The 13,127-nt window shown below is 40.4% G+C and overlaps 1 protein-coding gene across 1 annotated transcript in view; it reads left to right on the plus strand.

Moving 5' to 3' along the window:
• The first annotated feature begins 495 nt into the window (after positions 1 to 495).
• The window catches only part of ADAMTSL1 (ADAMTS like 1), a 472,821-nt gene continuing 460,189 nt past the window's right edge, over positions 496 to 13,127 (plus strand). Inside the window, exon 1 of the mRNA XM_007455565.1 lies at positions 496 to 710. Coding sequence (XP_007455627.1) covers positions 648 to 710 — 63 coding nt within the window. The 5' untranslated portion in view covers positions 496 to 647. The remainder of the gene's footprint in view (positions 711 to 13,127) is intronic.

Here is a 13,127-nt window from a genome sequence, read left to right on the forward strand (position 1 = left end):
AAGAGGAACTTTATGGAAGAGACATAAAGCAGTTGTACAGAACACGTTTAAAGGGCACATTAAGTCAGTTTTCGTCTGTGGTTCTTTCCCTTTATGGCATATGTTATATATTGACAGGGATTAAGTTTCTCTCCTGAATGGAACAATACAGAGTCACAGGGAGCTACTGTACTTTACAAAGCAACAGGCACCAGCACAAGCAAACGGCAAATAGAAACGTATCTCACAGAGAACTAACCAGGTTAGTTAACAGCACTGGGCTCTGCTTCATCTTTTGCAATTCTGCATCGTTTGCGTTTCTCTTCTGGTTCTGCTGCGCACTCCTCCGCTCTCGTTTCTTTTTCGTCCTTTCCTCCCTTTCTCGCTCGCACTGTTACACTTTCTCTGTCCCCCTGGCTTTGTTATTCAGCATGTCTGATTAGCAGGAGCCTGATTGGCCGGCTGCCGGCTCCGAGAGAGATTCCATTCAGCTTACCCCCCACCCATCCACCCACCCACCCACCCCTCAGTCAGGAAATGTGAGCGGGGCTGATGGAAGCGGATAGGCAGGACTGGAGTGTTAGCACCAGTACTGGATGTGACAGCAGGCAGAGGAGCACTTAGCAGCTTATTCAGTGTCCGATTCGGATTCCGGCAAGGATCCAAGCATGGAATGCTGCCGTCGGGCAACTCCTGGCACACCGCTCCTCTTTCTGGCTTTCCTGCTCCTGGTAAATGCCTTTTCATTTCAATACATCGCTATGGCCATTTAGTCTGGGTGCTGTTGAGGTGGTGTGTACGTGTGTGTATGTGAGTGTGTGTGCCTGTGTATATCTTTCTCTTCAAAGGCCAGGTAAAATAATTTACATGATTTAAAGAAAAAAAAAAAGCTTCTTGCAGAATTTTAACCCCAACTTCCCAAGCAAAATAAAGTCTGCAAGACTTTGTGGGATTAGTTAGAGGTAACTAAGAATACTGAGACATGAGCTTTGGGACATACTGCATGGAGTTTGTGAGCTGAGGGCTGTGTAAATGGTGGTGTGCATGCTTGGAATTTAGGTAACAGATGTCCTGAAATCAAACTCACTCACTGAAGTGTTCCTGGAATATTTTTGAAGGATGGGCTGTGAGGGGCTTTTCCCCACTACCTTTTATGGGTCCTCCTTCCTCTGTGCACATGTGCTAGGGAAACAGGTAAAAGAGGGAATGAAAGCCTCTCTGTGGCCAACCCAGATTATAGCTCATAATTACGGCAAGTCATCTGCGGATACAAGTTAATGCTGGTATTTATGAATTGAGGATTATGGTCTTTGATCTCAGATCTGCTTTTGAAGAAGAAGAAAGTGCTGACTTTTTGTGCAGCTTCTTTCCACAGTCACAGTGATAAGATGCTCTGCTCTGGAACGTCAGCACACACTGCATTTTTGACTCGAAGTAAATGTTCCGTTGTGACTCATACTTGGTTTTATGGGCAGAAAATGAACCTTTACTGTCCAAAAACAGTCTACACTCAAAATATTAATAGCAATGCACATTTTTTCAAAACCAGAGTGTTCTGGGCAGGCAGCTTCGTAAACCTCATCTGAAGGTTTGATTCCAAAATTTGCACACACTGAGTCCAAACAAACGTGCTTGTAGCTCTCCCTGTCGCATTTATGGAGAGCCAGCCCTTCCTCAGAAGGTAACCAGGCAAGAAGGGAAAAAGGGAAAAATGCAGTGCATGTATAGGTTGCACTGATTCATCGAAGATGAAGGGATGTTTGTTCTGATTAGACTCTGACAAATTTGATCTGCACTATAATTTTGAAGAAGGGAAGCAAGCTACTTAAGCACAGATTTTAAAACTTCAGGAAGGCTCATCATCAGAGAGTGATTAAATATGTTAACAATTCCACTTCTGATTTGCATCATTGTAGCCAAGAAGTCATAATGCTGCATTGCAAAAGCTGTAAATATAGAAGTATATTTTCAAGTTCTCATAGAAATATAAATGCAAACTGAACTTTAAGTATGAATGGACTGTACGTTTTTAGCTGTTCTGAGGAATATAAAAAGCAGAATGTTTAGGTGTGCTTTATGACTAGTGGGGCAAGCAATTTATGAAAGGTGTCTCATTTTTTCCATATGGGACGTGTTACTTATATACACGCCATTGGTTTGCCTCATCTTTCCCTCTTTGTATTTTTTTTAAAAGCAGGGGTTATTTTCGCATTTAATTACATCATGAAGCAAATTACCAGTACATAGTACTTTTCTGGTATCTTCATAAAGAAGTATATGATCTCATTATACTTTGGAAAAACTTCCCCATTCAGGAATAGATTGTTTTGCTACCCACTTGGTAAACTGCATGATATTTCTCTTTGATATCTTGAATATTCATATATGCGTTTGAATATATAATAACGCTTATATGGATAAGAAGGAGTGTTTGCTTATTTCAGATTTGAAACATAAAATATTTCGCTTAAATTACAATAATGGTATTATGAGGATAAAAGGAAATAAGACCCAGGTTTGCTTTATACCTGTATTTAAATGAATTTGGATTCTGAGAATTAGGCTAGAAAAGAAAGAACTGCCTGGTGAGCGCCAAGATACATCCCCGTGCAGAGTAATAACAGCGTTAGTAGTACCTGCCATGTACTGTGTGTCTGAATGTGCCAAACACGAGGCCAGTTGTTTGAAAAGCATTACAATGAATCTTCACGATAACCTTGCAAATAAAGCATCTTTAAACCCATTCTACAGATAAGGAAATAAGCTTATATTTGAACTCAAAGGTGAAATAATGGAGAGAAAATAACTTGTTTGCTTTGTACTGTGGTTGTAAAATGTTTAGCCGTGATGGAAGCAATGACACAGATTCGTCTGTAGTCTTTGTCGGAGGTATTTAGGCTTTTTGCCTCATCTTGGCCAATAAAGATGTGTACAACATTAAGGGCACTTGTCACACTTGCTCATTCACTGTCCCATTTAGCTTTTGGGCCAAAAGTAAATTATCGGCCCAAGAGAAAGTGACCTCTAGCCTGATCAGTAGTTGACTTAGAACCGGAAGTGTGACATTTTCAGCTCAACCTTTTGTCTGGATCAGGAAATTGAACTGGGCGGCTTGTTTTTCCTATAATTGTTTTATACATTATAAGAGTCTGTCTACTCTTAGAATTAATTTAAGCAATTTTTAAAGATTTCCTTTTTACTTACTTGGAAAACAGCCTGTTTGTTTAGTGGCAAAGCCCAGCTTCTACTTCAAAACAGTCTTCATATCACTGATAGCAGAATCGTCTGTATCATGACTTTGTTCTTGAGTGTGTACAAATATTGTATGCTGTTCACCCTCAGTTTTACCCAAACCCTTTCCCACTGGAGCATTACTCCTGAGACAATGAACTGCCTGTGTCTTTTATATCTATTTTTGGTCACCACCACATTTTCATGCAAAGCTCCAACATTGTAGACTTCTTTTTTTTTTACTCTGGACAGAGTAGGACAGTAGTGCTGAGCAAGAGATTTTATTCTGATATTCAGGTCAAAGTAAGCCACATAACCCAACCTTCCCCATCTCCCCACCGTGCTCCCCTTTTCCCTTCTCCCTCCTTTGTCCCAACTGTTTAGCTCAAAAGGAATGTGGCAAAAACCACGACCGGCCATTGACGTATGTGTCCATCCAAACTTGAAGTCAAGTCACTTCTTGTCAGAAAAGCATTTAATCAAATTTGCATTTGCTCTTTGTTTCTTTTAAGTGGTTTTTAGCTGTTTCGCCTGCTATTGTGGCAGTTGCAAGGGTAGCACTCAGAATTATAATAAAGTACATGTGTTTTTCTGTTGAATTTCTTTTTCTTCTCTGCACTAATTTATACATGGAAACTAGTCAGACACAATAGCCCATCCCTTTGGTCGCTCTGGCGCTTTCCTCTACTATTATCTTAGTGGATCTATCTTGGATGGCGAGAAGCACCATTAGCTCGTGGAATGAATGTCAAATCCCTTATTTACAGCAGACTGTGGCCTGCTCCAATAAGTGTGTGTGTGTGTCCGTCCATGTGCATATGCACAGACACCTTTCTATAACTGTTTACATCTATTTCTTACTCGTATGCCTACGTTGTCTTTAAGTCAAGCTTAAGGATATTTCATGTACATCTGGAGAGCGTAGTGAGGCATTTCTTTAAACATTATTTACTTCACGTTTTTGTGATGTTTTTTGTCTAGACATGGTCAGCTACATTTTTATTTTCTCCTGTTTTTAGCGTTTCAGTCTGTTTCAGGACGACTTTCTGGGCCCCGTTATTATTTTCATGTGAACCAGTTCTATGGCTTCATATAAGTTGAGGGAAGTATGTCCAATAGTGGTCACTAGTGAACTACAGAAGAATCCTGTTACACCAGGCAAGTTTTTCCTTGAAAGACTCTGTGGATATATTAAAGACTTTAATTGAAAGAAAGAATGAATAAATAAATGTATTTGTGCATTTATAGGAGTGTTAGTACATGTTGGCTCCCCTTTACCAATATGTATGAATAAAATGGAAAGCATATCTCTAGCAGACCACATGGTAGGCTATTATTCTAACTTAGGAGTGCACAGAGTTCATTCTTATATCTTTATAACAATGTGCAATTTTATGTGCAATTTCAATCAGTGAAGTGTGGTTAACCCCCGTCCTTGCTACTCCTTTTTTAACCCAGTTTGTTGGTCCATTTTGCACAGGATTTATGTTTGCATGAAACATGGTTTGGTATTTTGGTCCTCCCCTTTATTATGGCTTAATCAAAATATAATCTTAAACTCATTCAGGAAAAAATACAGAGTCCTGTGAAGTTCTGCATTTCCCCCAGTACCCGGTAGAATGTGTTGTATATACAGGCGTCGTAACCATTTGTGAACTAAATTCAGAGAGCAAAGGATGTAAAGAGACTCACATGATTCTCTAATTCTCCACATGTTCGGGGTTTTCTGACTTCATATATATATATATATATATATATATATATATATATATATATATCTCATTTTTTTGGTCAAGTGACGGCTCTGCTTTTAATTTGTCTATTTTAGGTTCCAGGTCTAATTATGTAAGTTTCATTCTACCCTTCCCTCCTTGTGCATATTCTGTTTCTTGTGGTCTCCTGAGTAGAGTGACCCAGAAGTGACCTCTTTGTAGCAGGAGGACCATAGTCTCTTCTTGAGTCAGAGCGTTCCTTGACTCATCATGAATAACCTACTGGTGAAGCATGTTGAGATAATCACAGGAAAATGTGTCTAAATCAAGTTTGAGAGGCTTGCTGTTTTTTTTTTTTTTTTTTTCGTTATGCGGGCCTCTCACTGTTGTGGCCTCTCCCATTTGCGGAGCACAGGCTCCGGACGCGCAGGCTCAGTGGCCATGGCTCACGGGCCCAGCCGCTCCGCGGCATGTGGGATCTTCCCGAAACGGGGCACGAACCCGCGTCTCCTGCATCGGCAGGCGGACTCTCAAGCACTGCGCCACCAGGGAAGCCCTCAGGCTTGCTGTTTTTACTAATTTTCTTCATCTAGAGAGCTGGCTTCAAATTTTGTGTTTTCACCAGAATGAGACAAGTTCATGTCATCTTCTGTCTGCATCATAAAAGCCATACCATGTGGTTGAATTTTGGCTTGATTGGCAGGACTGGCTCATGAGCGGCTTAGGACTGGCATAGCAGAGGTGATGTAAGGATCCGAAAGGATCCTAATTGAAATAGGCCAGCACAGCTGTGTGGGGAACTGGCCTCCGAACTGGGTATGCTGTTGCTATCAACCCCTTCTTTCCATGAGCTCAAAAATAAATGACTAAATCTCCCCAATTCCTGAACTTCAAGATTAACAACCACATTGAATAAAGCTTAACTGTTCTGGTTTCTTCTCCCAGGGACTTTGCTAACTGGGAGCACCCAGCATGTAGGGCAGTTAGACGTTTTCTGGCTGTGTGTAGATGTCCCAATGGTAGTAGTCTGCAGACAACAGTGACCTCTGGCTTTTTGTTTGTTGTATTTCCAGGAGCTCAGTATTTATAAATCAGTTTCAATAGTTTCCTATACTTGTTAATAGTCTCTCTTCCAGTCATAGAAATATATCTTGTCTCAGTAACTATTGTAACCTTTATTGGAAGAAAAACGGTCATTTTTGTTTGACTACCCCACCCAAAATTCCACCAGTGTATAGTCAGTATGTAGTAGTTGTTTGTCAGAGGCGTCCATAATTCACTGTATTCTTGACAATATTTTTAAATGTAATTTCTTCTAGTTCTTGTGCTTCCTTGTATTTATTTCTCATACTGTACTTAGGTTTTTGTCTAGTCAACAAGGTTGTGGGTGACAGCAGAGGGAGTGACGTGTTCCTCCTACCTTTATCAGAATGCCTGGTCTCAGTAAATGTTGTTGAATGAATGAATAAATGGATGAATATGAATGACTTGGTAAGAAAATATAAGAAAAGGGTAAAGCACAAGTAGCAAGGGGAACATGTGAACATCCATTTCACATGTGAAGCATTTCACCAATTCTGGTTTTAGTAAGACCAAATCAATAAGCCTAATACATTCAAAAGAGAAGATACATACTCTGTTTTTCTTTCTCTCCACACAGTGAAAAACAATTGAATGACGATCCTTTTTGCCATTGTTAATTAGAATGAATTTTGCATATTTCATATCTTTTTTTAAATCCATTTAGTTCTCAAGTATTTTTTCCTTTTACAAAATTTGTCCTCAGGAAGAAAATGATACTTATATTAGCCACAGTTTTATAAAATTGGAAAGTTTCTCATTATAGCAGAGATAATGTTGTGGATTCACCAAAAGTTCATTTCTTTTTACTACTGGGCACAAAGGTAAACTTTATTTCGCAGTTTTCTCTGTAATTAGTTGGTGCAGTATGATTGAGTTCTGGTCAATGGAATGACGTTAGAAGTGACATATGGCAGGCACTTCTAGGCCTGACATCTCCCACATAATCCTCCAAGTAAGCAAGAACTCTCTCTTTATATACCTGCTGGATGCAGAGAATCCAGTAAAGAACTTCAAGACTCTAGAAAATAGTCAAGCCACCAAATGGAAGGCCTCATCCCTGAATGGCTACATGGAGCAGAGCCCCACACCGCCATGCCAGCCAGTCTCACAGAATTACATTTGTGAACATTCGTTTAACCACGAGCAAGCAATAAACCCTCGTTGTGTTAAAACACTGATAGTTGCAGGAAGGTGTTCTTTGTCATACTGAAAACCTTTTTACATAACATTGCTTCACATTTAGATGAAATGAATGCTTATAAGTAAGTACCAATACCACTTTCCATTTATTATACGAGAAAATTAAAATAAGGACATGCCATGTCACCCTAATGGTGGTTTAGCCTTTGTGGTTTGCAACTTATTGTATACCTAGAGTTCTCTAAGTACTTGCAGGTATGTGGAAAAACGGGAAAATGGGTCCAAATCCTTTTTTCAAACAAAATCCAGGAGTGGGTGGAGCAGTAAGAAATAAGGGGGGTGGAAAAGGCAGGGCTGTGGTAAACAGTTGGAATCTCATGGAGCAGAACAGGACCACACAACCTGGCCAAGGACACAGAACCACACAGACCCAAGGGGAAGGCAAAGAAAACAGAAAAGGATACCAAGAAGCAGAAACTGAGGCACACCACCAATGCAGCTCCAGAGATGTCAGAAAATAAAGGAGTGAACAAGTGACAGAGAGGGGAACAGACTCATACATGCATGAGCACACACACACACACACACACACACACACAAACAGAACTTATAAAGTAAGACACACTTCTTGAGTATATGTAGTCTCAACCATCTTTGATACATTTTTCTAGGAGGTGTCCAGGTGTCAGGAAAGAGCCCTGGTTTTAGAGTGTGGCCATCTGGGCTGTAACACTGATTCCAGCCCTATGATCGTGGCCCAGTCACATAACCCGCCGAAGCTATTGTCTCTTCATCCATGCACGATTGTCCATCTCTCCTAACTCTCCAGGATACCTTGAGAGGAAAACGCAGCATTAGATGTTCAAGTGTTTTGTCAACTCCAAAGTACTATAAAATTTCAAGTGATTACTTTCATTCATGTGAAAATCACTTATCTATCACCAACTGTATACCCAACACAGAGCCAAGCTCCATGGAAGATAATTTAAGGCACAGTCCTTACAGTGAGGAGCTTGGAAGGTTGTTGGACATTCTGTTGTCAATTTTTTTTTTTTTAATTTTCAAAAAACTCTTCTGTAGGGAATAATTTTGTGATGTATGTAATTACTTTCAATTACCACACAAGATGGCTCATTTTGCTCTCCCCCTCCTGCTTAGGTACTGGTGATTTAATCCTCTCATCCATGTGTAAATGTAAATTATGGCTTCCCACAGATTATCAGTGTATTATCTTCATAGATATTATCAGTCAGTATTTGACTTCAAACATTAAATTTTTTTTCCAGTTTCTATAGTTCAGAATATCAGTTCGTGCAGCAGAGCACACTATAACAGTGTCTTAGTTAAGATAAATTCTTTGGGAAGAAACTTTTCTCAAAGCAAATATTTATCATTGCGAGAATTATCATTAACTGTGTGCGACCAATATCTACGGAGTTTACATCTGCCCAGTATCGTTGGGGCATCATGACGGCAGACTTCAATCTTACGTAGTTTCTACTCCATTGTGCTTAGTTTATAATAACCAAAATCCAGGCAAAAAAATAAGCATATTCCATTTGGAATTATAATTCTGTAAGTGCAATTAGTATAGTAGGTTGCATCTCCCTACCTCACTAGATTTTTATCTAAAGTTCTTATTAAAATAAGTTAATTACAAAAAAACCCAAAAGGCTTTGTGCATGGAAGTGGGGGGGGGGGATAGTTCAGAGAAAGGGAATAGCAGAGAAGTCACGCATGTGAGCATACGCCATTTATAATACCGGAGACTTACTCCACTTCTGAAGCAAGAAATTGCAGGACTCTAATGGTTTCACCACCTGTGAATTATTTGGGTGCACCTCATGAGCGGGTTCTTTCTTCTGTTTGTTTAAAGGAATAAGTGGTATGTTCGCCAATTCTACACTACATTAACTTTCACAGAGTTTCCATTTTCATCTTCATTGCTTTTTCAGATTTTTTTCCAAAGGTTCTGCCCTTCTCCAACTCAACGTTTGGGTATTTTCCCCTTCAATTTTCGTCCGGGGACTTTCTCTAAGTCAGTTCAGTCTGTTGGCGTAAACGTTAGGACAATGGAGGGAAGGAGAGTGATAACCTAAGACATCCTGACACAAATTCCAAGAGCACTAAAGAAATGAGACAGGAAATTATGAGCAACCTATAATAAATTCAAACTGTCCAATAAAATCAATGTGCCTCACTTTGTTCCCTTAGTTAAGTATGGTAGGGTGTCTGATTTCTCAGCCCGCTTCACCATTTGAAGTCTACGAGTATTGTTCAAATATTATAGTTCAGCAATAGAACCAGAAATGGAAACAATAAGAACTCCTACTGTTTAGGTGCTGCAGTGAGATTTAGAAGAAAGCTTTTTAGCAATAGTCTGTTTTTTTTATTACAGTTATTATCACCATTTGTCGTCCAGACCAGGTGCCATACACTTTTACTTTAGGGCTTGTACCTGGTCTAAGATAGCAAACATGCTTTGAAATTACTGTTACAGAGTGAGTTTAATTGACATTTGGATTCCCAGGACATAGATTTATTGTGTTTTCAAATTGAAAAGAATCTTTGAGGTAGCATAAAATGTGACCTCAGTTGACTGGGATCTCTTTGAAGGCAGGACTTTGGTTTTATTTTGTCTTAGATATCTTTATATCTCCAGCACCGGACAAAGAGTTTGATTTACAGAAAATGTTCAATATAAGTTTGTTGTTTGAATAAATGAATTTATCACCTATTCCAGCCCTTTGATTTCACAGATAACTGAATTTAACATATAAATGTTTGCACAGAGATTGGAGACTTATTTTCCAGGAGCACCTAGTAGGTAGGATCCAGAGCCTGGAATCTGGATCTCTCTCCTTTGAGTCCATACTCCTTTGAGAAGGAGTTCATTCTCTTTCTGTTATACCGTATGGCACCTGAGGACCTTTGTATAAGAGTCAGCCGAGCCGGCCTTGGTAGAGAAAGGTTGAAATGTTGAAATGTCACAGCAGTGGAAACCGAGGAAGCAATGAAGCTGATGGAAAATCATCTTGAGTTAAAACTCGAGGATCATTGTTGGTTTATAAACATTGGGGTGACCTGGCAAGAAGAGGGGACTGAAGTCTGTAAAGTTTATGTCTTGCCCTAGACCTACAACATATCAATAAGCTTCATTTCTATTGCTTTCCATATCAATGAACAGTGTGAATGTGAAATACAAAATGGTGATGTATATGTGAAAAAGACTTCATGGGGGATCTTGCACATAGTAGGTCTCCAAGAAGTGTTAGCTTCCTTCCCATCCCCCAGTGCAAAATAATATATTCATTGAGAGCCTGCTGTATATCAGGCCCTGTGCAGGGTACAGGGTATATACTGTGTTGAACAAAACAGACATGTTCTAAGGATGGGTCTTTCTACATGTAACATCAGAAAGGATTTGAGATCGGGATTGGGGAAGACAGGCATTAACTGGCCAGTACGTTCCATTGGTTTTATGTTGCTGTCATGATATAATTCTCTTTAAACTGTATACTTAACTATTGCTTATGTAAGGGCATCTCTGCCTAAAGAAATAGACACATTAATTCATTATTTATAGTGATTCCAGAAAGAATGTGTTAGAAAAACTCTAAAACTCTGAAGATTTATATTTAAGATCACTTCTTTGAGCTATGCCTTTTTTTTTTTCTTTTTTTGTTGGAATCCTCTTTTTTAGTCATACTGAAACCAAAGCTTAACGAGTGTATTACTTGGTCTCTGTTTATTTGACACATAAACACCTGTCTTTTCCATCTTAGAAACATGCTCAAGCAGGGAAACCTTTACACCAGCCCCTCATTCAAGTGAATGAAAGACCAGTCAACAGCATATAGAGCACTAATTACAGTAGGTTTTTCCTCAAAAGGTTTAGATTGCTCTGTGGAAACCATTAGTATGAAGGACCTTTAGAAAGCTTTGAGCATCACCTGGCAACCAGTCAGCATGTTCTCAGTTCTCTGCTAGGAGGGGTTCTGATTTTCCAACACCTCTGCCATGTCCCTGTGACCAGTCCTAACCTGCCTTAATCCAAGGCAGGCATTCTTACCCCTGGTAGTTTGCTAAATTTGCTAACTTCGCTAACTTCAGTTTGGTGGTTGCTGGGACTCAAACCCAGTCCTTTATGTCCATTTTAGAGTTCTAGATAATTGAAAGAAGTGATTCCCAGACCTTGGATGTCGTAGACCATTAAAATTTCAAAAAGAAATAAGATTGTGTTTGCAGGCAGGCGGGAAGTATGGAAAACAAAGTTTCTAATGTTTTAATTTTATTAGGTAAGGACATTAATAAAAAAGTTCTATCACCTGTTTCGTAAGTGAAGTCATAATAGTTATACTATAGAGAGTGCCTGCTTCAATGTGAGATATACTTTACATATATTAAGTTATCTAATTGTCCTAACAACCCTAGGAAGTAGTTATAATTATTTTTCCCATTTTACAGATGAGGAAACTGAGACACAGAGAAATTATATAACTTGCTTTTGGTTACTCAGCTAGTAGTGACGGAGTGCAGCTTTGAACACAGGCAGGGTTCACTCTTGTCCCAACAATGCCATTTTGTTTCACCAGCGGTGCAAGAAATGAAAGGTTATTTGAATAAGCCCAAAGTTTCAAGTATATAATTTCAGAAGAGAAACTAAACACATTTAGCTCTATGGAAAACTGACCAGGGACCTTATTGCTCTCCTTATTCTTCGAATCAGTGAAAAACTTTGTTAGACTGACCTGCTCTAAGCCAGACAATTTCCCTGGGACACAGAGATGAACGAGACACAGCCCCGCCCCCGAGGACGCTCACAGATTCTAAACAAAGTTTTAAAAAGATAACACAGGGCTTCCCTGGTGGCGCAGTGGTTAACGATCCGCCTGCAATGCAGGGGACACGGGTTCGAGCCCTGCTCCGGGAAGGTCCCGCATGCCGCAGAGCAACTAAGCCCGTGCACCACAGCTACTGAGCCTGCGCTCTAGAGCCCACGAGCCACAACTACTGAAGCCCGCGTGCCTAGAGCCCGTGCCCCACAACAAGAGAAGCCACCGCAATGAGAAGCCCGCGCACCGCAGCGAAGAGTAGAGCCCGCTCGCCGTAACGAGAAAAAGCCGGCGCGCAGCAAGAAGGACCCAATGCAGCCAAAAATAAATAAATAAAATAAGTAAATTTATTTAAAAAAAAAAAAAAGGTAACACAGACTGAGGCTGAGTGGAGGATATAAGATGCCAGAGCAGCACAAGGAAGAAAATGAGAGAAGGAATTTGTCATTTATTTGCTGCAGTGCCCCAGGCTCTGTGCTAGGCAGAGAATCACTCGGCCTCTAGGTGGGTCAGTGAGGGTGACTTAAAAGTTGGGACATTTAAAGTGAGCTTTAGGAGATCAGTGGAGGTTCACCAGGTAGACAAGAGAGGGAAAGGGGGCATTAGGCAGAGGGACCTGCACAGGCAGAGGCACAGAAGAGGGAAAAAAAGTTGAGTCCAAGGAGCCGTGAGTGAATCCCAGTGGCCAGAGCATAACAGGTCCTGCAGGGTCTGGCATGCCATGCCTGGGAGCTTTGGTCCAAGTTTGTGTTTTAGAAAGACAGCTGTGTTGGCCTCACAGAGTGGAGGGACCCCGAGAATGGAGGCTGGAAGGCCATTTGATTATGACACCACTGATAGTGAGAAGCCATGAAGACGGCAGCAGCCCCAGTGATGGAAAAGAGGGGGAAAGATCCACCTATACGGCTACATAGTCACTTGCAGGAAAAAGCCCTGTGGTCCTCTGGGCTCAGAGGCTCTTATAGCACCAACTGTGTGCTCTTTAGGTCCCCCTGCTCAGCAGACAGCCTGTACCCTGGCACTGAGTAGGTGCTCAATTGTATGCAGAAGGAATGCGCGAAGGAGTGAATCATTTTATTCAAGGCTTCCCTGTCCAACCCCTCCCCTACAGTCAGAGATTTTTTTTTTTTTTTTTTTTTTTTTTTTT

This window comes from Lipotes vexillifer, unplaced genomic scaffold (genome assembly GCF_000442215.2).
Source record: "Lipotes vexillifer unplaced genomic scaffold, Lipotes_vexillifer_v1.1 scaffold912, whole genome shotgun sequence".
NCBI classification, from domain to species: Eukaryota; Metazoa; Chordata; class Mammalia; order Artiodactyla; family Lipotidae; genus Lipotes; species Lipotes vexillifer.